This window comes from Ochotona princeps, chromosome 4 (assembly GCF_030435755.1).
Source record: "Ochotona princeps isolate mOchPri1 chromosome 4, mOchPri1.hap1, whole genome shotgun sequence".
Classification (NCBI taxonomy): Eukaryota; Metazoa; Chordata; class Mammalia; order Lagomorpha; family Ochotonidae; genus Ochotona; species Ochotona princeps.
Window position 1 is genome coordinate 24467814 of NC_080835.1, and position 26941 is coordinate 24494754.

Sequence of the window (26941 nt, forward strand, 5' to 3'; positions counted from 1 at the left end):
TGTGACAACGCTCCCCACACTGCTATGTGAGCCACATCAGGCTAAACTGAGCGGGGAGTGGAGGTGGGGGTGTGGGCATGAGAAAGGGAATTAAAAAAAAAAATGAAAAATTCCCACCAGGAAAGCCTTTCCTGGACCAAACCAATAAAACCCGTAGACTTCACCCAAGTAATTTGAGTTCTGAGAGATCCGTCAGTGACTATTTTCGAAGTTCAAGCAATTTGAATTCAGATATACTGATTTCAACCTTTAATCAGATTTCTTTGGTCTTCTCCCTCCTACTCCCCACAAGGTCATTTCCCTTCCACCTCTTCAATCATTTTTTCATTTCCAAAGCACTGAATTATGAATCTGAAGTCCTGGATAACCCCATGTACTAAAAATATCAGTATCTTTCTAATGTTTAACTCTTTCTCCAACCCTATCATTCAAGCCATCTGTCAGCATTCCTGGTACCAGATTTTTCCAAACACAGACCTGCATTTGCAGAGATTCTCTCTAGGAGGCACCGCATCCTCCTCCGCCCTCCGCATGCTTCACTGCGAACAACACGGAGGGTTTTTGTTAGCAGGTAGGGAACAATTCTCAGTTCATGATTATTTCAAATCCTGCCTAATAAAGTTATTTGGCTATACGACACTGCAGGGGCAGGCTTTCCCAAGTCATTTCAAAGCACCGACGGACCCTGTTCATTGCTCCCAACTGATCAAAGGGGCTCTTGCTTGAGTGACCACAATGAGAATGAGAAGCACACAGTTGACAAGCACAAAGCTGACATCCCTCCAAGAGCAACATGCCTGCTGTGGATCCGGGGACAGAAGTGGTGAGCAGTACATTGCTGGGCAGCTTTCACAGAAATCAGAAGCCGTTACACACTCTGTCACATGCACACGGGGCGGGGATGGGTTTCCTCTGGGAAGGGCAAGCCTTCATGTATCCTCTTCTTCACTGGCACCACTACAAAAGAAAAGCAGAGTCACGTGAGTCAAGACATCACACAAAGGAAGGCATCCAGTCCAGGGGAGGGCACCCCAGGCCTTGCTGTGAGACACCCCTGGATCCAAGCCCCAGTGACCACGCCTGAGCCAGTGTGGCCAGGGACCGAGGACTTCTCTACGTTTTTTTATTTTTAATCTAACTATAGTGAGAAAAATGACAAAACTTTGTTTTTTCAGGTTACTAGAGAATACATGTAAAATGTGCAATGCATGCTATATGAATATTTATTCAAAGGGTCAGGTGAAGATCACAATGTTTAAAAAAAAAAACTTGCTGGTAAAAACCATGAGGCTTTAACCTTCTCTGAAGGTTAGCATATCTAGTGTAGAACAAGGAGAGGCTATCATTTATCCCGCCAGTGGCACTTCTCAAACTTCCAGTCCATTCAGCCAGCCAGTGGGTTAAATACCGCCTCCTCAAGAAGCTGGTCTACGTTCAGCAGGACTCCCTTGCTATTCTCTTACTTCTTTCATAATGCTTATAATTTGTTTGCTACAGTACATAAGAGTACAAATATTATTTTATTAACTACTGTATATATATAGCACTTAAAAATCGAGTGAAAAAAAAAAATAGGAAAAGAGGGTGAGAAGGCCAGACAAGCAGAAAGGAATGATCAGTTGTTACTGTTCTGACTGGTGATTGGAGTATTTCAGCTTTAGTGAGTGGTACACCTGCCAGGCACAGCTCTGAGCACTTCTGTTGCTCCGAGGGTGATCTCTGGCTTGGTCCTGGGAGCAAGTACGGTACGGCAGATACAGGGATGAGGGCAAAGAGAAGGCAGAGGCAGACAAAGACAGGCGGCCAGGATGACCCTCAGAAGGGCAAATGTGTCCACCTGACTGGTTTCTTCTCTTCCACTTCTCGAGCTCACTGTCCTGGAAATAAGAATAGGAGCCGAACGTGATCCCAGGAAACAGGATTTTATAGATGTAGGGAATGAACCTCTGAGAGATGTAACATTTGAGAATTACACAGTCTGTGTATTCAGTCTGTGTCCTTAGAACTCCAGCTTCAGTTTTGACTGGACACAGTCTACAGTGGATGCCTGATGCTAAGGAAATGGCCCAGAGGGCAGCAGCTTCCTGCTGGGACCTAGAAACTCCTCATCCGACAGTTATTATCTGTACCTTGATATAAAATCTGTTATTTTGCATCTTTTTAAAAAAAATGTTGAAGGAAAACATGCTACGTAAATGGACTTCTCGTAGTTTCACTAAGGGAGGAATTATTCAAGTTACAAAGGGCCTGCAGGTGAAGTTAAACAGACTCCAGGAGCCGCGAGGACCAGCTAGCAATCTGTCATTCACACTTTTGCCCTGTCTCCACTCCTTTTGCTTGTTTCTGCTCAATCACAGGATGAAGGGGGCATATTAGAACAAGGTAGACAGTGGACTGTCATTAAAATAGAATTAGGTGGCTTCCATCCAGAGAGAACAAAGGATCTTTTATGCAAACGTCTCCCTAGAATGTAGGCAGGGCTGGAACCAGTGTCGTATTTCCTCTGCCTTTGGTATTAGATCCAAAGCAAAGCTCTTACTGTTCTCCTGTCAGTTTTACGTCAAACATGCGGCCTGGGCCTGTGCCCTTTCCCTAAGTTGCAGAGAACTTCTCGGCATTCTTGCGATTCGCACTTGAAGGGTTCGTAACCAACGGAAAGCACAAAGAGTTCTGTCTGTGCGTGCGTTTGTCTGAGAGGTCATGATTTTTTATCATATATTCAAAGAGGTCACTGGCCCCTCCCCTATTGAGAGTAATCAAATTTTTGCCACAAACATTCTTTTCTGCCTTTCAGGTTCCGTGCTGTAAGAATTGGAGAGCAGTATAAGAAAAAGAATGCAAGTCCAGACTGAGAATTCTCTTCTCACTACCTGAAGAGAGACATGTTTGGGGACTCAAAAGATACAACTTATTTCCCAGATTTACACGAAAACCCTTAGGACTGTGCCATTTATTGATCTCATCAGGCTTGGCATGCTCAGTGCGTACTGACCACTCTGTTAGGAGTGATGCTAAGTACAACAGCGATTAAGGCAGGGTCAACGGTCACTCTAGTGGACTCCACAGCCAAGCAGTGAAACACAGGGCAGCAAGGAGAGCGGACAAGCAGTACCTTTGAAGATCTTCTTTTCAGAATAACCATCTTTCGGAATAGAGTCTGAGTGCATCTCTAACAGCTTTATTCACTGCACTCAGGGTTACCTCAAGGGCTAACCTGCACAACTGGTAGGAGACACTCCCTCCCGACAGCCTGGAAGTCTCCACTTTGCCCAGTGAAGCAGCACAGCCCTGCCCCACCTCAGCCACCTGGCTTCTTCTCAAACTTCTACCTTACGCTTAGATTTGTAATTGGAGTGGGATTCAGAGGTCACTCAAGTTCTAATAACGAAATAAAGGTCCAGGCAGACAGCCCCAGACAGCCCTATTCCACAGCAGGCTCTTATCAGCAACAGAGGCAACATCAGACAATGATTCTGAGGTTACTAGATTGAAATAGTTCTAAATACTTGGGTGAGTTTCAAAGCCTTTCTGAATTTGTGTCCTAATGGTACTACTATCTGTCTTATGGGGTTATTATGAAACCTCACACATTCTGTACAACACAATTTATAATTATGTTGGTCTCCTCCCTTATTATACTAGACAAAGACCCACTTCCCTGAGGCTGGCATCATTGCACAGTGGGTCAAACTGCCACCTGCGAGGCTAGCATCTCCTGTGAGCGCTGCTTTGAGTACCAGCTGCTCCACTTTCAATCCAGGTCCCTGTTACTGCCTGTGGGAAAGCAAGAGATGGCTCCAGTACCTGGGCCTCTGTTACAGGTATGGGAGACTCAGAGGGCAAGCTAGACTTCCGGCTTCAGTCTGGTTCAGCCCTGGCTGTTTTGGCCATTTGGAGAGGGAAAAAGATCTCAGTCTCTCTTTCTTATTCCCAGTATCCCTGCCTTTCAAATAAAGTAAAAATTTAAAACAAAAACATGTCTTCTAACTTTCCCTTAATGTCTCCAGGACTGCCATCCTGAACACCACCTTTCAGCACAAGCATGTTCCAATTCCTTCAAAAACTGGAGAGCAACAGTATCTAGTTCTGCTTGTCTGAGGAGTTTCAGCTGTGAATTCCAGCTGCACAGGTACTGGATAGAAAGAGCCGGTTCCCTGACTCTGTGTGACCGGCCTCTAGAAAACCTATCTTCTGGCAAACCCGGTGAGGATAACTACTGAAGGAAACTGAGGTAGCTGGCCTCAGCTCAGTTACTGACTCATCTAGTCTGAAGGTACCTAAAGTGATGATCTCAAAACACAACAAGACTTTCCAGGGAAAATTTTTGGCACAGGAAATCTTAAGGAAATACATGTCCAGATTTTCAACTTCTATTTACACTCCGTCTTAAAAATGACCTTTTCCCAAGTACAAGCTGTGACCTAGAGGTTCTCCCCTCAGCCACTCCCACTTTGGAAATATTTATCCTGCCTCAGAGTAGAGACACATCACTCACCTCACAGCAGCTTTAGAGCATTTCATTTTTACAAGGAGTTGCTGGGAGAGTAGGATGAGTGGTAGAGGATATTGTCCCATATTTTCTGCAGGCAATAAACTCTTTGCAAGGTTGTATGCTCTATCCTCTAGCCACATATCTAATAATTTAAATCCAGAAGTGAGATGTCACTGTCATAAGGTATACTTATATATACACACTTAATATGTTTGAGATGTTTAAGAAGTGAAATGAGGGCCCAGCATGGTAAAGTCCTCACCTTGCATGCTCCGGGATCCCATATGGGTGCCGGTTCTAATCCCAGCTGCCCTGCTTCTCATCCAGCTCTCTGCTTGTGCCCTGGGAAAGCAGTTGAGGACGGCCCAAAGCCTTGGGACCCTGCACCCTGCATGGGAGACCTGGAAGAGGCTCCGGGCTCCTGGCTTTGGATTGGCTCAGTTCCGGCTGTTGCGGCCACTTGGGGAGTGAATCAATGGAGGGAAGATCTTCCTCTCTGTTTCTCCTCCTCTTTGTATATCTGATTTCCCAATTTAAAAAAAAAATCTTCAAAAACAAGGTGAAATGAGATTTGGTCTGACAGTAAGCAAGTCTGATTTGGCTGCAGATCCACCACAGAAATTGGCTTTGCAAATTAAATTATGCCTTATAAAGTTAATCTAAACCTGTAGTGCCAGTGTTAAAACAAAAGCATATATAGAAGCTCATTTAAACTACAAAATATATCAGCAATCATCCTTTAAACTGGATATACAATATCAAAAGTTAATTAAAAACAGGCAAGATTCATATATTTTTATACATTCTTTTAGGCAATATAAACCAAAAATCGAGCTGAATGAACTAAATTGCTAAATTCTGGCGAGGGGTGGTATGAAATGTAATACCTCCCTGATTGGGATAGAGCCTGAGGTGACAGGAAGAGTTCAGGGCATATCAGTCACCAGAATGCTGTGTCTCCTGTGAGTATGCACAATGAGTGATGAGGAATTCTTTTTAACTTGCTCTGGCGCCTGTGGAATTCAAGATGCAGAATACAGGCTCCCATCACACTCAGCCCCTAAACACCTGCTGATAAAGTGATTAAGATGGAAAAGGGCTCCACTGCCTGATCATTTATTAGTCTGTATGCAGAGTTGGTTCAACTATTCAGCTTCTATCCCCAGAGCTGTAGGGGCATAACAGAAAGTTAATAAATGAGGTGGCAGGTACTTTTTGTAATTGCTCCGTTTCCCTGAGCTTACACTGTAACTTGCATGATTTGGTATCATTCATGTCTGATGAGTTCTTGAAGATTTATTGATTACTGCTGTAACAGGATTATTAAACTCAGGAGCATACAGAAATTCAGCGGTATTCACAAGGGAGGAAGGCAAGATTCAAAAAGATTTGGTATTCTCTAAAAATTACACCACACAGACTTTATATACAAAGCTAACTGACCAGTCTTAAGCTTTCGGTATTTTGGGAAGTGGGTGTCTGGTGCCAATACACAGGTGAGATCTTCAAAATGTTTCTGGAAGAGTAGGTGCTACAGTGCAGCCAGTTAAGCCACACTTGGGACGCCCACATTCCACGGTGGAGTGCCTGGGATTTAGTCCACCTCTGCTTCTGATCCAATTTCCTGTTAAAATGTGCACCCACAGATAGCATATGACAGCCCAAGCACTGGGTCCCTGTCACCCACTTGTAAGACCCTGGCTTCATCCTGTGTCAGCCCAGCTGCTGAGGGCATTTGGGGAGGGAACTAGCAGATCCTTCTCTCTGTCAACATTGAAAAATGTTGTGGAAAAGGAGCATTATCATCTGATTCTCTTCCCATGAACTCAGTGCTCAGCCCTGATGAAGGGATGCAGCAGATGCCCAGATCCAGTGGCATTCCTCCACGAGGTACAGCAAGGCTGCTGTTTTGTCCCAGACTCTATTGCAAGTCACAGGGTCACTGTGCTATAAGGGACAAAAACATAGATTTAGCAGCTGCCTATAGAACTAGAAAGGCACAAACACAAACTAGAATAAAATGGTCACAGTTTATCATAGGTTAACTAAGAGAACATGATTAGGTTAGAGTCAGGTCTTGGCCTTGCGACACTGAGACTAAACTGCCTCAACTGAGAAATTATAATACCTTGTTTTAGAAGTGGTACTTAGGGAAACCCCAAACAAGAGAAGAACCAAACTCTTCCAACCATGACACATTTGCTGAGTTGATTTACTCTCATGTATAGTATTTTATTTCTGCTTCCTATGGTCTCCCTATCGCTATCCCCTCTATCTTTAGACTGAAGGTTCATGTGTATACTCCTATAGATTACTTTAGGAGGAAAAGGAGGAGAAGGAAATATTGACCCCCCATTTGTCTTAGTCCTCACAGCTGGCTCTGCTTCTGTAGAGGGCTCTGAGATGTGGGTCTGCAGCGCAGACTCACATTGGCACTCTGTTACAGTGCCTAATTTGACTTTCACGTCCTTTGCAGCTGATTTTCCACTTCCACAGGTCCTGTATGGGTGAGGGTGGTGACGTGCCTAGGCAGGGCCCTGCCTAGAGATGTAAGAGCAGTCTTGTTGGCCTGCTAACGGCTGGTCTGCTCTCAAAACTCCCTTCTTCAGGACTCAGTCCTTTGCTACAATGAGATTTAGAATGTAGTAATTCCTAGTTTTTTTTTTTATTAAATGGATCTTTTCTCCTTTGCTGTCATTTACTTTCTGTAACAAATAATACTAGTTTCTATTTAAAAAAAAGTTTCACGGTGTTATCCACCAGGGATAATCACCACTAACACATTAAAACATATCTGACCATATTTTTTCTATACTTGTATAAAAATGCATATCTGTATTTCCTAAAATTGGCTCACAGTTCAGTCTTGCTCATAATTTGCTTTTCCCACTGAACTATCAATCATAAATATCTTTCTTTGAAGACATACATTTCTACAAGATTATGATTCATGATTGAAATGTATGGATTTAACATATCTAATATTGGACATTTTAAATTACCTTTTTCCTATTACCAACATGTCTCTGATACAAATCATTCTGGATCAATCACCCTTAATTATTTTCAAAGAAAAATTCCCAGAAGGGTCAAAAGGTATGTATGCTTTAAGACTTTAAACTTTCAGAACAGCTTTAGATGTGCCAAAAAATGGAAAAGACAGTAAAAAAGGCTCCCATTATCTAGTTTCCTCCACTACTAACAGATTACTTTGGCATACTTGTTACAATGAGTGAATACTGATACATTAATGATAACTAAAGTCTGTATTTTATTCAAATTTCCTTCATTCCTAATGTCTTTTTTCCTGTACCAGATTTCATTCAGAAAACCACATTTAATCATTATGCCTCTTTAGGCTAGTCTTGCCTATGGCTTTTGTTTTAGTGAGATATTTTGTAGAATGCTCCTCATGTGGAGTTTACCTAATGTTTCTCTCCTCAACAGGTCTTGGTTTTGGGGTTTTGGATAGAAAACTCCAGAGCTAAAATGCCATTACATAATACCACAGGCTCAAGTTCAATACTGTTTAGCACTACTGAGGTTGACTGGTGGGGGTAGTTCAGCCAGGATTTTCCCATGGCAACGTTACTCCTTCCCCCTTTGCACAATGCCCTGTGGCAAAAGTCACAATTAAACAGTTCCCACTTAAAACAATAATTTATGACATGCATGAAATGCTTGTGAGCGTGGAATTTCTCTCTTCATTTACTTATTTACATAAGTATCAACTGAGGTATATTTAATCTCTACTTAGGATATAATCTACTACTACTTCTTCTGCTGCTTCAGTTGTCCAGCTTGCACAAGCACCACAGAATGTTCCAGGTTTAACTTGTACATCTCCTAACCTGCCCCTAGAATCACATATTTTTCCAAAGAGCTTTATTTTAAAAGACATTTGATGCACTTAATTTCATATCACATGGCTTTCTGTGGAAATTCAGGAGGAAAACTCCATGGAGGGACTAAGTTTTCCCTTTTCTCTGCCTTTATTATGGCCCAGGCAAATCAAGGCAGGTGGAGACGTTATAAGCAAATAACAACCTGAGGTTTTAGCTTCCTTGATTCTAGCATCTTCAGGAAACCCAACTGAGTTTCCTCATCTTTTCTTAGCATGTGAATAATGAAAGCCTAATCTCTTTAGCAATTTTCTTCCACAAAATTCTTAAACTGAAGATTTAATAAAATGCTGCAACTTGAAATTTTCTATTGCCTCAGCTGTTGTTTCTTTCACATTATCAAAGGGCAGAAGGAGAAAGGATCAATAAATACTACTAAAACTGATTTCTAATCTGCATGAAAAGCAGGAGTGTGAGTGTGGCAGGTGGGGCAGAAAAAGATACAGATAATGAGCAGGTATTAGTAGCTTTGGGTGGAAAGAAATCAGAGATGGCATCATTATCCATGACGCCCCTGAGCTGCGGTACAGACACTGTAGAAAGCTGGGGTCTGGAAGCATAGCAACACGTAGAAGACCTATGGCTACCTGTCATGTGGCAGAGGGCTACAAAGGTGGATTTAGCAGTTAGACATCTGGGCTTGAGCCATAGTTCTATGACTTACTAGCTATGAGCTTTTAATTCCATGTTTTTACTCAGATTTAGAGGACAATTTAGTGCTACCAGAGAGAGCTACGGAGAAAGAATTTAATGAGATTCATGTATATAGAATACTTGTTGTGCATTAATGATTATACATATGACAGATACACAGAGCTTGGCAGGGTGCTTGTTCACAAAATAAGTACTCAATGCATTTTTTAAAGTTAATTAGTAATATTAGTTACAGAAATCAAAGCTACAAGTCACTCAGCATGACGATGACCAGGTGAGGGGGACTGAAAATCATTTTATGGCTCCTGCATGCATTACTGAGCTTGCAGCTCCGATTGCCTCTAAGATTGTTACCTATTCACACAACAGAGAGATGCTAGTGTTGTCAGCAGTGCACTGTAGGCACAATTCTAGCACCTGAATGGACTTTTTCTCAAAACTTTTCTCTTGGTATTTTGATAACAGGCCATTTGTAAACAATGACACTGACACATTAAGCACTACCACGTACAAAATGCTTTCTATGTGCCACACTTAGACCCAAAACCTTAGGAGTACCACTTCCCTAACTCACTGACTTCAACAGAAAGTACCGGTGATTCACCCTGCACAATACTTCCCTTGTCTGTCCATTTCTCCTCTCTACTATTACCCTATCTAAAAAGATTTATTTACTTTTATTGCAAAGTCAGATACATATAGAAAGGAGGAGAGACAGAGAGGAATATCTTCTGTCCAATGATTCACTCCCCCAAGTGACCACAATAGCCAGAGCTGAGTTGATCTGAAGCCAGGAGTTCTTCCAGGTCTCCCACACAGGTGCAGGGTCCCAAGGCCTTGGGCTGTCCTTGCTTTCCCAGGCCACAAGCAGGGAGCTGGATGGGAAGTGGGGCTGCCAGGATTAGAACCGGCGCCGCTATGGGATCCCAACGTGTGCAAGGTGAGGACTTAAGCTACTAGGCCACTGTGCCAGGCCCCTACCCTATCTTTTCAACTACTGATTGGCCTTCCTGTTTCTACTGTTAACACACCATTATCCATTTTCCAACTGAATTTAGAAGAGCACCTTTTCACTCATCATTGTCCCCTCTAAAACCTCTTCGATGGCTTTCTATAACACTCAGAATAAAGCTCATGGTCCACAAATCCCTACGTACTTTGACTCCTGCTTACCTCTCCAACTTGACTGATGCTACTTGCTTACCACAATGCATTTCTTCCTTCAAATAAGCAGAACCTGTTCCTACCATAAGACTTTTACATTTTCTGTTGTCTCAATAGCTCTTTCCCCTATATGCTGGAGTAACTGACTCCTTAACATTAGGGTCCCAGCTTCAATGTTACTTCTTAGAGACAGTCCCTGACCAAGCAAGCTTTGGTAGCCACTCTACCCCGCATGGTTACATCTGACTATAGTACCACTCTAGCATTATTTTGAGAAGGCAGGGGTGTTTAATTATTCTGTTCATTGCTGTATGTCCAGTACCTGTTAATGTCTTCAGTACTAATGATACATTAAATAATCAAACAACCTAATAAAGTATTACCATTCCAGAGCCTTCCCAGGCAAACTGTGACCCATTTGCTAGTCTTGAAGATATCTTGTGTGCAGCACATTTCTACAGGTGAATCTAGCTTCCATTTCATTTCTAATTGTCACTGCAATGACCAAATCATATAGCATGTAACAACTAGGACACTAGCTATATTATGAACAATGATCACTCTTCCAAACAACCAAACCTTGCTCACTAAGGAGAGAGGACAATGTTGTGATTGAGGACAAAGTGGAGTAAGCTCATGTCCAGCTCTTTCCAAAGAAATCTGGCGAGTCAATTCATTTCCATGAGGAAATATCCTCACCTGGTTTCTCTATAAAACAGCTGCACATCTGGCAACTTCCAACCCTCTGGAATCCAGCTGTGATTTGTCTTCAAGCCAGAACTAGATTCCACAACTTTAGGCATATATCTCTCACCCTAACGGTCTATCAAAGGAGAGACATGGACAGGAGCCAGTCATCTGGGTCAAATTGGAGGTGAAGGGGTGCTTAATCACTGTTCTCCTCTTTTGCTCAGATGAAAGTAAGTGGAAGACCTGGGTTAGTTCGTGTAGTTGTGATCAACAGCAGAAACAGCCTAAGTAAGCTTCAAGTTCCTATTCCAGTAAATATCAGCAGGATGACCTTGGATGAGATGCTCTTTAAAGTTCCCACTGAAATGATGTTGCAGACAAATGAATAGCATCTTACTTTCTTACAGCTGGGCAAGGCTGAACTATAACTGCGGTCTGGCCCTTGTTTTTAGCCTTGAGTGGGAGACTCAGTAGTGAGTGAAAGTGGCAGCACATGAGTGGACTTGTGTACTCAGCCGGGCTGTGTTTAAACATCCAGATTACTACCTCTGCTGTCACTAAAGATTTTCCAAAGCCTTGGTTGACTACAGTTCTAGTGAGGGCATCAATTACTTAGAAAATTTCCTTCCTGGAGGTGGTGTTGTGGTGTAGTATCTAGAGTTACCACCTACCAACATTCCATACAGGCATTGTTTCGAGTTCTGGCTGCTCCATTGCTGATCCAGCTCCCTGCTAATGCACCTGTAAAAGTAGCAGAGGCTGGCCCAGAGCCTTGAGCCCCTACACGTAAGTGCTGAGGAAGCTCCTGGGTCCTGGATTCAGTCTGGCCCAGCGCTAGCTATTTAGCCATTTGGGGAATGAAAAAGCATCTAGAAGATCTGTCTGTAATCGAAATAAATAAATATATCTTTTTACAAAACATGCAAAACATTTCCCTGCTAGGAGGATCCTAATACTTTTTTTTTAAATTGCAGCTAATCCCCACCCCCCCACATCCAGTTTTTACAAGTGCATCCAACCAATGATTTTCCTGTTGTAACTTAGTTGCAAAGTGGTGATTTTTCTCACAGCATGACCTTGGTTCCCGTGGGCTTCATCAAATGCTTATGCAAAAAACAAAAAAAGGGCCTGCCAATAGCAAACATTCCTCTGGACCCAGGACAGTGTCTGTCTGGGTCAGATTTTAGGTTCAATCTCAATGCTTTTGTTCTGAAGCAAGAGTCATCAAGGTCTAGTGATTTTAGTTAGGTTGTAGAAAAAATAGTGAAGATGACTGCACTTAGTCTTCAGGGAGCTAGTGAAGCCTGTGTTCTCACAGATCTCTACTCTGCCACTGTGGCCCCCAGGGCCTCGGTGCACTTCAGCCTAGCCACACTGTCCATGGCAGTCCTCACCACTGAGGCTCCACGGAGGTGAGTTCTACTTCCCATCACCCAGCATGGCAGCCTCCCAACCTGCCTTGCCCAGAAGTAAAAGGTGGGGTAAAAGGTGGAGAAGGAAGACCTTCAAGGCAGAAAGAACAACCCTCCCCCCAAAAGATGACCTTTCCCCTCAGAAGACTAAGCTTTGTTTACCAAGAGAACCCCTAAAGGAAGTTGTATAATAGGACAGTCTACTTTGGAGTAAGAACGCAATTCCCAACTAAGCCTTTAAACTCTCAACTACATGACTCTTGCAAAATTATTTAATGTGTCTATGCCTCAGTTTGCTTATCTGTGGAATGCAGAGTCACTAAAGCATCTGCCTTTCCAATGAACAAATATTGAGTACCATCAACATATCAGGCACTGTAATTAATACGCGCTGACATTATAGCAATGAATAAGGCTGGCAAGGTCCTTGGTGCTATAGAGCTTAATTTTTCATGAGAAGACAATAAATAAACGAATATTTAATTTTAGATGGTGGAAAATACTCTGAGGTAACCGGGTCAATTCAGGAAAGAGAAAATACCAGGATCTATTTCTTAGGATTGATAATGTGCTTAAAAGTATTTACCACACTACCTAATAAGTAATGAGCACTTGACCAAATTCAGCTGTTCTTACATGAATACCAGTCTACAGTCACTTACTTCTCTTCTTTCACAGTGACTGAGTCTCTATAATATTCTGCCAGAATAAAGAGGAGAGTAGAACAGGGTCTCTAAAGAATCAAGATGGCGGAATAGGGTAAGGACACGTTTATACAGACGGAAAAACATTTAACCAGGATGAAGCAGAGAGGACATATTTCAGGAAATAGGAGAGGACAAAACAACAGCAGAGGGGTACCTGGAGACTGACAGACACAGGAAAGCAGCGGACACAACCGTGTGGTGTTGCAGAGACTGATATCCCAGCACGGCGATCTGAACTCCACAGCAGCCGGAACTCCACCAGCAACCAGGTGGGAAGGGACTTTCACTGGGAGCTTGGGAGGTGAACCCAAAGAACTGTCCGTTCTGCTGGTCCGTTTGATTTGACCAGGAGCAGAGACACAGCAGCAGATCTCAGACGGGCAGTGCAAGAACACAGTGGATTTCACAGTCCAGTCAGCCCCCTAGAGCTGAATTGGGCACCATTTTGCGTAAGGAGGAAAGGGCAAGGGAGAGGACTGAACATGTGCTGAGCTGGGAGTGAGCTCATTTCTGTCTGGGTGAACTGCAACGACGTGCATTCTACGGATTCCACTTAGGGCAGGTCTGGGTAGCCCTCGGATCTGATGGCCAGCAAATCAAGAACCTTAGTGGTTGTACGGCAGGCGCCATTTTGGGCACTGTGGCAATAGCTTTGGGACTGCAGGGGACAATAGTGAACTGCGCATGTGCTGATCTCGCGAGAACTTGCTGAGGTCCGAGATTGCACTGGTCCCGCAGGAAAATAATACTGACTGGGTCATCGTACGGGTCAAAATAGGTCCGTGTGGCACCCAGACCTAAAGTCCAACAGGTTCCGACAAGATCAGCACCACCAACAACCTAATTATATAGGACACCTGGTGTCTCTCTAATCCTGGGACCTGCTCCAACCGGAAGTGGGAGAAAGGTTGCAGAGACAACAGTGCAGCCTCAGCACGGTATCACAGGAGGTGGAGAGTGGTGAGCCAAGAGCTGGGGCTGTGGAGACCACGGTGGAAATCTAACATAAGAACCCAGACCTGGAACTTGCTGCAGGTTGTGGCACAAGTGGCTGCAAGAAAAGTTGTGTACCAAACGCAATAAGTAAAATCGCATTGTAGACCTGTGGGTGACACAGCTTAGAAACCTAACCCAAGGAGAAGACTCTGCTAACCAGAAGTACAATGATCAAGAGCAAAAGAAGAGACAAAGGTACAATGAATATTGCTGAAAACTCTCCTGCAAGGGAGCAAAACCATATGCCAATCTCAGAGTTAACTGAGGAAGACATCGAGAAAATGGGGCACACAGAATCCATAAGACTCATTTTAAAGATTCTGATCAACAATGAGAAGCTCAGGCAAGAGTTCAAAGAATTTAAGGAAGCAATAAAGCAAATCAAGGCTGGTATATCAGAAATTAAGAACACAGTAGAGCAAATTAAGAGTACAGTGGAGAGTCTCCAAAATAGAATGAAGCAAGCAGAAGAAAGAATCTCAGAATTGGAAGGTATTTCCTGTCACCAGGGGGAAGCAAACCAAAAGCTGGAAGCAGAGCTGGATCAGGCCAAAAAAAGTATTCAAGAATTGAAAGACACTATTAAGAGGCCAAATCTAAGAGTTATGGGAGTCCCAGAAGGTGCAGAAAGAGAAGCTGAGTTTGCAAATGTATTTAATGAAATAATAAAGGAAAATTTCCCTAATCTAGAGAAAGAATTGGGAAACAAGTTCCAGGAGGGGCACAGAACTCCCAACAGGCTTGACCAAAAGCAATCTTCACCACAACATATGATAATCAAGCTCTCTTCAATCGAACATAAGGAAAAGATCCTTACATGTGCATGTGAAAAAAATCAATTGACTTATAAAGGAATGCCAATTAAGCTCACAGGAGACCTCTCACAGGAAACTCTACAGGCAAGAAGAGAATGGAGTGACATATTCCAGATTCTAAAAGAAAAAAATTTTCGGCCTAGGATAACATATCAAGCAAAGCTTTCTTTTGTCTTTGAAAATGAAATAAAATTCTTCCACAGTAAAGAAAAGTTAAAAGAATTTGCCTCTTCCAAACCTGCCCTACAAATGATACTTCAAGAAGTTCTCTTGGCAGAGAAGAGGAATAGCACCTACCAAAACCAAAGGCAAACGTGAAGAACATCCCAGTAAAACGACAACAGAAAACTAAACCAATGAACAACCCATTCCTAAAATGACAGGACCAATGTAACACCCATGTATATTAAACTCTGAATGTAAATGGCTTAAGCTTAATCAAACATCATAGAGTAGTACACTTGATTAAAAAACAAAACCCATCTGCTTATTGTCTGGAGGAGACACACTTCAACAAAGATTAGCGGAAACTATATCACATGGGTTTTGTTATTCTCTGTTAGTTTCATCTCTTCAAAACACTTCCTTCTGATTAAATCATTCAATGACTCGCATATCATACGGTAGCATCATTTTCTTCAAGAAGGTTCTTGATTTTCATTTCTTCAGCTACACATTAGTCATTTAATAGCATGTTATTTAACTTCTTGGTGTTGTTAATTTCTTTTTTCTTCCTGTTGTTGATTTTGTTTTGTGGCTCTTCATTTAAGGGGATGTATAGTAGCTGTGTAATGGAGACTGTCATATCTAGTAACATGTCATTTAACTTCAGGCATTGTAAATTTCTATTTGTTGATTTTGTATCGTGACTTTTCATTTAAGGGGATGTACAGTAGTTGTGAAATGGAGACTGTCATATCTAGCAACATGTCATTTAACTTTATGGCATTGTAAATTTCCTCTTTTCTTTCTATTGTTGATTTTGAAACATGACTTTTCATTTAAGGGGATGTACAGTAGCTGTGAAATGGAGACTACATTCAGATGTGAGGATGTACTGTGGTATGCATTTCTGCCCCAGACAAAGATGGACTTACAATGAAACTGTTTACTATATCTTGACAATAGGATTCTGGACTCTCTGCCATTGTCCATGCCCGCAATGATGGACATATGACTGAGTATGAAGAACTATATGTTAGTAATGATATAGAGGAACTGGGGGGGGGGAGCTGGGGAGGGGATAAGGGAATATGAAACTGTACTATAAAATAATAATAATAATAACAAAATGTCTAAAAAATAAAATAAATAAAAGATTAAAAAAAAGAAATTAAAAAAAAAAGAACAGGGTCTCTAAGAAGTTTACAGTCTAATGAAGAACGTAGTTTGAGAGAAAGAAGTGGTGAATTCCATTTAGAGGAAAGTCATTAATGCTCAGGAACAACCAAAACAATGGATTAGTGTTTTCCAGGAAGGTAACTGGGACAGGTGCAGGAGCAAGGCTGAGGCAGCAGCCTGAACCAACTCTTGAAGATGTAAAGGGATCAGCATTTTCAGGGAACTGTGGAAAAGTTCAGGGTGGCTAAAATATAAGGCCACGTGGAGAGACAGAGTGCCTGATCAGCAGCTCTAACGCTGACCCTCATGGGTCATGACTGCAGTGTCTCCTGAGATGAGAGGTGCAGGCAACGAGCAGTGTCAGAGCTCCAAGTGGTGTCCACCACATGGCCAGCGCTCCGAAATGGGAACAAGATCTTTATTTGTAATGGTCAGATTGTGTTCTGTGCGATCACTTCCACAGCAGCACAGATGTCCCCAGTAAAAAGCAAACAAACAAAAAATGCCCAGTGATATCTCCGTATAAAAAGCCTGTGAGTGGGCAGACAGACATCGGGTTGCTGAAATGTGATGATATTATCAGCCTACAAGGGCAACTATTGAGCCAATGTGATGATGCCGAGGTTCTGGGTGAATGGACACCTCCCTCATGAGCAGAGCCCTTTGTGTCAATATCTTGGGCTCAGGCCTCTGGTGGTGAGAAGGCGCTGACATGGGGAAGCAGGAAACCAGAAACCATGAAGAAATATAAAACCTGTGCCTAGTTAGTAACTCAGACACCTCTGCCAGCATGTCTTTTTTAAAGATTTTTTGTTTTTTAAACCGGAAAGCCAAATGTGCAGAGACAGAGACAGAGGTTTTTTTATCTGCTGGTTCACTGCACAAATGGTCTCAATGGTTAGAACTGAGCCATTTGATGCCAGGAGCCAGGAGCTTCCTTTGGCTCTACCATGTGGGTGCAGTGTCCCAAGGCTTTGGACCATCCCCTGCTGCTTTCCCAGGCCATAAGCAGGGAGCTGGGTGGCCAGTGGAGCAGCCAGGACTGGAAACGATTTCTATACGGAATGCTGGCACTGGAGGTAGATTTGCCAGAATGTAACTGCAATGTGGAAGTTTGTAGAATGGAACAGAGGATCTCTGGTTTACTGCTTGGTTCCTTACCTGTGCTACTCAGTCCTAGCCTTTCTCTTATAAACACTTTGATTATGAGTCTCCCCAGGAAATGAAGTTATTTGCATTTGCACCCAACATTCTACTTCAATGGCTCATGAAAGAGCCAACAGTTCTGGACTAAAGAAAGCTGAGGAGGTGAACATTAAATCCAATTTACTTTTAGTCAGTCTTTCCAAAGACTGTCCTTGGACTGCAGTTTCACGTTATCAGGTGACAGACAGTGTGGTCACCTCTACGTGATCTGAAATATAGGAAAACACCAAATAGGACAGCCAAGGCAGAAACAAGCAAGGAACAGAACATGGGAACCTTCCACCTTTTCTACTGCTCAGTCTCAAGACTGAACAAAAGCCCACTGCCCTAAACTGAAATGGCTGCTTATGCACTGGAGAAAGTTAAACATGACAGTCTGTGAAATACACCCAAGCCCTGCACCACTTTAAACCTCTACTATTAGACAGTAAGCCTAAAGTCCTTAGTAAAGTCATTCTTTAATAGGTACTCAGGTACTGTGCTTAAGAGGTTCCAGAATTTAAAAGTCAGTACATGTCACAAGAATAAGCTGTGGAGCCCCATAAACTGCTTGAGTATAGGTGAGTTTCTGGGTAAGCCAGCTGTCATTTTAGAAGCTGACAGGGCGAGGTGGTAGATTGGTAAGTTTTACTGGGGAAAGAGAAATGATCATTTTTTTTTAAAATTATCTTTAAAAGGCCAGGAATGGTGCGGAAGCTCAGGATGCTGAAAGCAGAGGAAGATTATTAAAGACATGTTTTGCTGTTTTCCCAGTTTTTCCTAAAGGCTACTCTCCTGTGACACCCAAATGACGTAATTCTACCACTTCAGATCTGCTTCATCAACATTCATAAGAACCTGTTTATGGCTCTGTCAACAAAAATCAGGGTTTGTACACTTTTAGTATATTTGGTGAGTGACTGTTTTCTACTGTCCTAGTTACAGATTCAGCAGAAGAGAATGAGGTAAGACTCAATCGCCGTCTGAGAGTAATGGAGGGGCATCTGTCAACTTGAATGGCAGGGCTCCTTGCTGTCACAATTTTCAACCCTAGCTTTCGGAGTGACAGCTGTAGCAGGAGTCACAAAGTCAGGGAAATCAAGGGCTGAACCCACTCACTAACTGTATTTTCCTGAGCAAAATCCATTCTACTGTGACTAGGCTCCTCATTTATAAATCAGGGCAAATGGTTACCATTTTCTTTATAAATATAAAAGCATATAACATACGATAGATGTTATAAATACTTGCCTCGAGAAGCGATACATCATTAAGTGATGTGCACACATCACTTTTGCTTTGTTCCCTTCTTCATGTTTAAATGAGACGATTCCTAAGATTCTCACACTGAGTGCCAGGCTTCAGAAGTTTAATATAGAAAAATTAATATACTTGTATCAGATGATTCTTCTACACCAGGATGAGAAGTTAGCCAATGTGTAGATCCTTTGTTTTTCCTCACCCATTCAGTACAAGAAAACATTGCTCTGTACTCTTCACTCAGCCCAACATAGAGGGATGGAAGAGGAAATGACAAACAAAATAAAGATTTCAACCAAACACTGTAAGGAATAAATGAGAAAATTATTTTGGGAGTTGCTTTTAAATTTAAAAAAAAAATCTGTTGTGGAATAAAAAAAAAGCCACTCTTCTATAAAAATTATTTTTAGGACCCTTGTCTAAAATATATGCAAGAAATAAAAAAGAAGAGTGATAATTCTTTGAACAAGGAATTTAAGTAAAGCCTATTGAACTGCTTGTGTTACATCCAGCATGAAAGAAAAAGCTTATTTCCTTCCCCTAATCCTTCTCCAGCTGCGTCTCCTGAGTTTGATTTCTGGCAGTACTCAGAGCCCTGGTGGAACAAAGGCCTCTGGCAGCTAATTCAATACCAACTTCTTGCCCCCTGAATATGATAGGAAGATCACTTTGGAAATAGGGTCGAATTAACAGGAGAGATCTAGCAGTCAAGGCTGGGAAGCACTGGGCTATGCGAGCGGCAAGGGGGTCACCCGCTTGCTCTTATTCCTTTGGCATAAATGCGCCTGTGAAGAAGACTCTTACTGGGGATAACAGACACTCAATTTAGGCCCAACTTGTCTGGAGGAAGAAAGTAGACTGACTCCATGAATCTGCTATAACTCAACACTAGGGGCTTTATTTTTTTTCTTTCTTTCATTCCAAATGTCTCCTTCCCTCCCTTTGGTAAAGAAGAGTAATGACACTAAAATCCACAGATAATCCTTAAATCTCTATGGTAGCTCCAGTTCTAAATTCCTCCTTCACAATGACGGCTTCAACAGCTGTGAACAAGTCATAACAAGGGCACTTGCTTGTTCCAGTGTGAATGAATATCCATATCCTTTCTTCTTCCATACTAAATTCATAACCAGCTTTCAAGTCTGTAACTTCCAGGAAGCCTGTGCCAATCCCTCCAGCCTACAGATTACTCATTGCTCACCTCCAAGATTCCAGAATCTGTGTGTCCTGTGGAAAAGCTAAGGGGAAGGAACTTAGTAGTTCATGGGAAAGTGACAGAAATACAGGCTCTCAACAGCTGATGAGAACAGCTAAGGCAGAGTGGCCCACTCAAAGCAACAGCATGAAAATGCCACGGGGGCAAGGCTGCTGTCAGAACTGGGGAGGAAGAGCAGGGTGGCAGTCTTAAGAAGTACCCCCAGTCTATTGTGTGACAATCCATTACAAAGACTAGGAAGCAGAATGCAACATTAACAGGACTGAAGAGTTCAGGCTAGAGGTTTCAACTAAAAGCTCTTGATGTGGTCTACTGTGTGGCAAAGGTTCAAGGGGTGCACACAGGATTTGTTACAAGGTATGTTAACTACCACAGGTGTCTCTCCTGTGATATTAACCCAGTAGGATACTGGGACTTTTCTTTCTTCAGGAAACAAGCTGCTTCTTGAGGACAAGTATGCTGATTCACTACTTGTAGCACTTGCTAGAAGCTGTGTATCTAAGAAGATCTGCAGAATGAAAATACAAGATATTAGCATTTTCCTGTGGTATCCTAAACCTAATCCCCTTCATCTTGGTGAAGACCATCACAGTTAGAACGTAAAAGAAAAACCACTGGGAAACATTCTAGTCTCCCAGCTGATAGAGTTGAGTAACTTGCTCTAGCAGTGTGCAGGATGCCCCTAAGAGTATCTATTCCTCCTCACGGTGATAATACAAAGATCCTGAAGAAATGTCCTGCTAGCTGCTCTACATTCATTACTTTCCAGTCTGTTTTGCTCTGTGCTTTGGCTGCTGTTTAGAATATCAGCATTTATTCACAGCATAATCCTTTACTGATGCGAGCCATCTTCAGAGGCACTCCTCCAGCTGCCCAAGCTGGACAGGAAGCTGAGCAGCAGAGATGTGAACTGGCTCTCTGGTAGGAGACACAGGTTTTCTAAGCAGCACCCTAACCTAATGTGCCACGATACCAGTTCCTGTTCAATGATCTTAACACAAGCTATAAGCATAGCTATTTAGAGACCAGAAATATATGCACATTTGGTGGGGAACCTAGAACATCTTAAGTGGACAAAGACATGTGTGGAACGGATTAATGAAAATGGTTTTGCTTCTAGTTATAGAGCACCCTGAAGACACATTTGCTAGAGGTATTCTCTTGAGATTGGTGGCTCCTTGTGACGGTCATGCACATTGATTAGCAGACTTGTGTGTTAGCTAACAACAAATAGCAGCAAACTGAGTCAGGCTGATATTGTTGGTGGTGCCTCTGCTCCTCTCAGTAAAAGCTGAGCTCCAAGCAATGACCTTGGGTTTTAGTCTCCTTTACAATTCTTTCTTTAAAAAAAAATTCTTAAGGCAGTCTTTAAATCATGTTTTATTAAGTGTTAGGGTGATGCAATACAGTAAAGAGTAATAGAAAATGAAAGGTTCAGGATTCTGCTTCTGCTTTTGATATATATTATGGCCTCAGCCTACATATTTCATCTCCAAAGCCTTCATTTTTTGTGATCTGTACAGCAGGAGGATGGCCCTGCAATGCTTACAACTGCTGTGGCAGCCAGCCGCATCTGTCTTTTGGCCTCTGCCCATAGAAACCTGATACCGTGTCACCCTAGAAGACACGTCCTAACTGCATGTTCATTCCTGCACCCACTTCAGAGAGGCTTTCTAGGCTGCAGAGAGACTGACTCTGCACACAACAGGCTTCAAATGGTCACTCCTGAGATTCTGGCAAGCACTGGGGCCGAATGTCAGATGCAAGACTGTGAAAGTTTTGCCTTTCACAGTTTTTGGTTAGAGAATATGGGAGGCCTTACTGCTTTTTCAGTTTCAGAATATGGGACTCAGAGATTCAATTCGGAGCTAGTTATCTATGCTGTAAGTAATTTCCCAAAATAATAGACCTGGTCCTACAAAATTTCTTTTACAATAACAAACTCTTCACCAGAGACCAAGTGTTACTAATATTTTGGATGCAAAGAACAGTAACTGTTTAAAGATTATTCACTTGTCTTATCAGATTCATATTTCTTTTGAGTTTATTTCAGGTGTTTGCAGCAGATTCAGATGAAGTACTGCCTAAGAACTAAGGCTTGAGAGACTCAGAGCGGAAAGTTTGTCCTATGAAATAGAGACTAAAATGTTACAACCCAGTTTCTGAGAGATATCCAGCAATAAACACCGGTGACACTTAAGATTACTTACAGACCCAGAAATTTTGTTTTCTCCAAATTTTAGAAAAGGCCTTGCAGGCTTCTCTCTAGTGAATTTCTATGCATATTTTATATATACATATTATACAGTTCATATACAACAGAGCGTCAGACTAGTTCCCTGCTAGTTCATGGACTGATCCTTGTCACAAAGATCAGTTTCCATAACGAATCCCAAGAGCAGTACAAGCTGCCCCCAAAGCCCAATGTCTCACTCACCCAGAATGGTACAGGTTATGTCAGTGCTTGGTCAGGGTGAATGCTGACATGAAGGACATCAGTGAGCCTTGCTAGCTATGAACATGAAGCAAAGAAGAGCTTGGCACTATAACCATGATCAGACCAGCAAGACTGTCACCTTTTCCTTTTAAAGAATCTAGTTACAATTTGAGCCCCTTCGGGAGAACTACCCATCTCTTCCCACTTCCAAAATCTACTTGTACTGGCTCACTGACACGCACAACCAATTGTCTTCAGTGTGTCCTTTCAGGAAAAGGCAGGACTTTCACCTCAGGCACACAATTCATTCTGCCCAAAATGTTCTATCTGCTTCATAAATGCAAAAACATATGCACACACACAGGGCACCCCTCATTTCCTCTGAAGTAATGGGAGCCTGGGCAACCCTTTATTCATCTTCCACCATAAATTAAAATGGAGCATCAAATAAACCAATGACATCTCCACAGATGTAAAATGTACTCATTACACTTGGTGCTACTACAAGCAAAGCAAATACATCCATAACAGCTGGATATTTGAAATAATGTGCAGTGGATTTGGTATCCATAAGAGCAATGATGAAGAAACAGGAGTCATTATGTAAATTAAAAAGCGTAATAGGGGAATGGGATGGTCTTCAAGAATTTAGGATAGATCAGTGAGATGATACATTCCCCGGATCCACAGGGAGAAAGGTTTGATGCATGGGTGGGAAATGCCCAGGCTGTGTGCCACTTAAGTCCCACAAAATCATCTGATGTGGTCCTGCTATGGCAAGTGCAGGCAGGATTTGAAATTCAATAAATTTTTATCAGGGTAATTTTTAAGTTGTTAATTCTGTATGGCCTGTGAATAATGCTATAAATAGTCAATGCAAAAAAGACAAAAATACCATCAGCAGGCATTTCAGCCTCTAGCTGTGTCTCAGGTTTGAATTCTGCCTCTGCTACTTGCTAGCTGTGTGATGCTGGGCAAGTTTAATGACTGCCTCCTTAGATCTGTGACTCAGATACGTTAACAGAATGAGGACAGCCTGACCTACAGGAATGCATGAGAAGAAAATGGCAGAATATGTGTAAAGTGCTTAGCAAGAACCTGGAGAGTAATAAGCCCTAATTGCATGGGTGGTTGTTTAGTGTAGTGGTTAGGATGCCACTTGGCACGATTGCATCCCATACTAGAATGTCTGGAATTGAATCCCATCTCTGCTTAAGGCTTTCTGCTCATATGCGTTCTGGGAGGCAGCAGGCGATGGTTCAGGTGTTTGGCTTTCTGGAATCCACATGGGAGATACAGACTGAGTACAGAGTTGTTCTCTTTGCCTCGATCAACGCTGGCTTTCAGAGGCACTAGAGCAACAAGCCAAGAGATGGAAGATCTTGAAGATCTTTTTCAAATAAGATAAAATTAAAATAAATATACTTTTCGAATGTTTAAAATTTTGTTATCTCTAAATAAATGTATGCCTCTGTGATTTTTGGCATTACCATAACCCACTCTTCCTATCTCATGAGCTTGTCATATGAAGTAGATGAAATCTGCTGACTGGCTTAGGTAGTCATTTCCAATTCACTCTCCTCGTTGTCTTCTGCTGTGGAGGGTAGACGGGCTGAAATATCCCACCTAGCCTATACTGCAGTTAGGGATGGCCCAGTTCAAACACACAATACAGAAGATGCAGGTTTTGCTGGGTGGCGGTGGTGGCAGGTGTTCCTCTGCAAGTGTTTCCTTTCCAGATGAACAGACATGGCATTTCTTCTGACTCGTTCTTTATGCTTGAACATGTTCTACAACCCAACCTGCAGGTCTTTATCAGCTGTAAGGCAACATGCATGAACGCAAAGCCCAGCGAATCTGAGACAGAAGGCAGTCCCGACATCATCAGTCACTGAACCAAAGCCAGCAGTCAAGTCCCTCCAAACTTACTCTGTGAAGCAAATAAAACTTACATTAAGCTACCAGAATTTTAAAATACTAGAATTTTCTATAACGCAAAGCTGAATACAATTTTAAATACTCCCATGCCCAAGTATTCTGGAGAATTCAAAGTCCCATTAGTTAAACATAAAATTTTGTATCTGCCAAGAATCTCAATCCCTGGGATCCACCTGGCTAATCTATGTCCCGTAAGAATAGCATCTAGTGACATCTCTAGGATGTCTTCCAACACTCTATCCCCAGCTGGACTACAGTTTGCCTCACCCCTGGGGCCTCTCAGAGCACTCCATAATCACCTCTTTCAGTATATGTTATACTGGTTTTTTTTTTTTTTTTTTTTTTTTGTGTGCAATTTTTTTATTATTATTAATTTCATTGCATAATGTGACACATTTGTTTTTATGCACTGGAATTCCCCCCACCCCTCCCCAAACCCTCCCCCCACCCCCACGGTGGATTACTCCACCTTGTTGCATTTCCATAGTTCAAATTCAGTTGACATTCTTTCATTGGAGGTTTTGACCAATCATAAAGTCCAGCATCTTATTGTCTTGGTAAGTTTTCTTGTTGAGACCATCTCTGGTCTGAAGGTAGAACCAACAGAGTATCATCCCAATCAAGTAAAAAACCCAACATAATATTTACAACCATTTACAACATTATGGCATTAATTGACATGGTATTGATTAACCAATATGTTACTAGAGAAACGCATGTTCTCGGCCACAACCTGTGACTTCCTCATGGACATTTCAATTTTGGTTTATATTTAACCATGTTCTATATACCTTAGAATGGCTATATATTGCTATTCAGCTGTCTCTTGTCTATTTCTATGTTAGTATTTAGCATTTTATAGCATTGAAGCATGATTTTGCTGAACCTGGTTGTTTTTCGGGTAGTCTAACTCTATAACTTTAACAGGACAAATGTCAACAGTTTAGGTGAACGGTTTTGGGAGGGGTGTGCAGAGAAATCCTCAACACCCCAGAGAGGAGTAACTGATCTTTGTGTACCACCCAGTGAGTTATAAGTGCATCCCAGCTGGCCGCTTCCTGTCTGTTTCTAAACTTTCCTAGTTGTTCTCTGTCTATCTATTCTAATTTGTTTGTTCATGTTTGTTTGTTGTGAGGGGTTTCTGGAGCAATCCTGATGGTCCTTACAAAAGAGGGTGGGGACCCAAAGTTGGAAGCAGGCAAGGGCCAGAGAAAGCTCCTCTCCCTAGTTCCGATGGAAGTTTACTGTTCTTCTGTTTCTGCGGACCGCTCAGGGATCCTGGTTGTCGTTCCGATGACCCTGGATCCTTCAAAGGAGGAATTGGGCTTCTTCCATCCCACATTGTAGGTCCAAATGGGAATGGGTGACCTCAGAGTTCTTGGCCTCTGAAGGCACTCCTTTTCCCCCGTAGTCTCCTTGGCGGTAGGGATGTAGTCCTCGGTGGTCGTACTGATAGTCCTTGGTGAGGCTTTGGGAGTCCTGAGGGTTGGGATACAAGCCTCCTCCTGTCCCCCTGCTCCACTCTGGGGTCCCCTCCTGCTCTATGCGTATGACCTCCTGTTAAGAGGTTGTTAGGATTGCTCCTGATTCCCTCCACATGTCTTTGTAGTTTTGCTATTGTCTAATGCTGACTCCAGTCTGCTGTCTATGAGTTACCTGTTATGATCCTGATGGGTTATACTTCCCCCGTCTTCCTCACACCTACTGGGGTGATGTAAGATCTCTCTGCCCTCCCTCCCATTTCCAAGTATCATAGGGCCTTACAAGTTTATTAGGTCTTACAATTCTTGATGCAGATCATAAGCAATCTGACTCATATCGATTGTTGGTTCATTGGCCACCTCACAACGTCCTGTTGCATGAGACACAGGCTGTTTGGGGTTGAAACAATATTACTGTTTTCTGGATTGACTTCATTTCATGACAGCGACATTAATTACCACCACCACAACAACATCAACAACAGAGTATAGCACCCTAATAAAATAATGCGCCTCTGAGTAACCTATACATGCTTAATTAAAAGGAAACACAGAAGTCTTTTGGGAAAAATGATGCCATCGTCTGCTTCATGAGCACATGATGAATTCTAGTGGAAAGAGATTGTTTGGGAGCAATCAGACTGACATAAAAACATTACCGCAGTCTTGTTCAGTCTGTCCAGCCTCTCATTAAACTCTGGAAATTGTTGATGCATTTTGAAGCCAAACTCGACCTGACCAGCCTTCTACCCATCCCAGATAAATACTGGCATATGAACTTCATTTAGCAATCCCACCCCTATCTTGGTTTCGTGTTCATCAGAGGGGTAGTTACCTAGGAGGAAGATGTCCATTATTTCCCTACTAGGACACTCGAGCTCCTGGGTCTTGGTTTGGTTGGTAATTCAATCTGCTTCTAATAGTTCTTATGGGTAATCTCATTCAAACCTTCATGTCTCAGTCCCACTCTTGCCCTAGTGTTTATGTTTACTATTGCTGGGAATCACCAGAAATTCATCTCTGACCGACACAAAGGCTGTCTTATTCAAGAGTGTCAATGGGCAGCTTTTTCTGATCATAAAACTCCATAGCTCGCCGCCGGGCGGCCAGCAGGCAGAGCCTGGCAGCATTTGGTGCACTGGCCGCCCGAAGCCAGGGACCCCCTCACTGCCTTGCGGCGGTGGTCTTGGCATGCTGAGTCCTGGTTCTCGGGTCCGGCCTGGTTGGGCCGCTCCCCCAGGGCCGCCCTGA

General features: G+C 42.5%; 1 protein-coding gene across 1 annotated transcript in view; it reads right to left on the minus strand.

The window, feature by feature from the left end:
* Positions 1-234: 234 nt before the first annotated feature.
* The window catches only part of TRIM44 (tripartite motif containing 44), a 120669-nt gene continuing 93962 nt past the window's right edge, over positions 235-26941 (minus strand). Inside the window, exon 5 of the mRNA XM_058663176.1 lies at positions 235-957. Coding sequence (XP_058519159.1) covers positions 930-957 — 28 coding nt within the window. The 3' untranslated portion in view covers positions 235-929. The remainder of the gene's footprint in view (positions 958-26941) is intronic.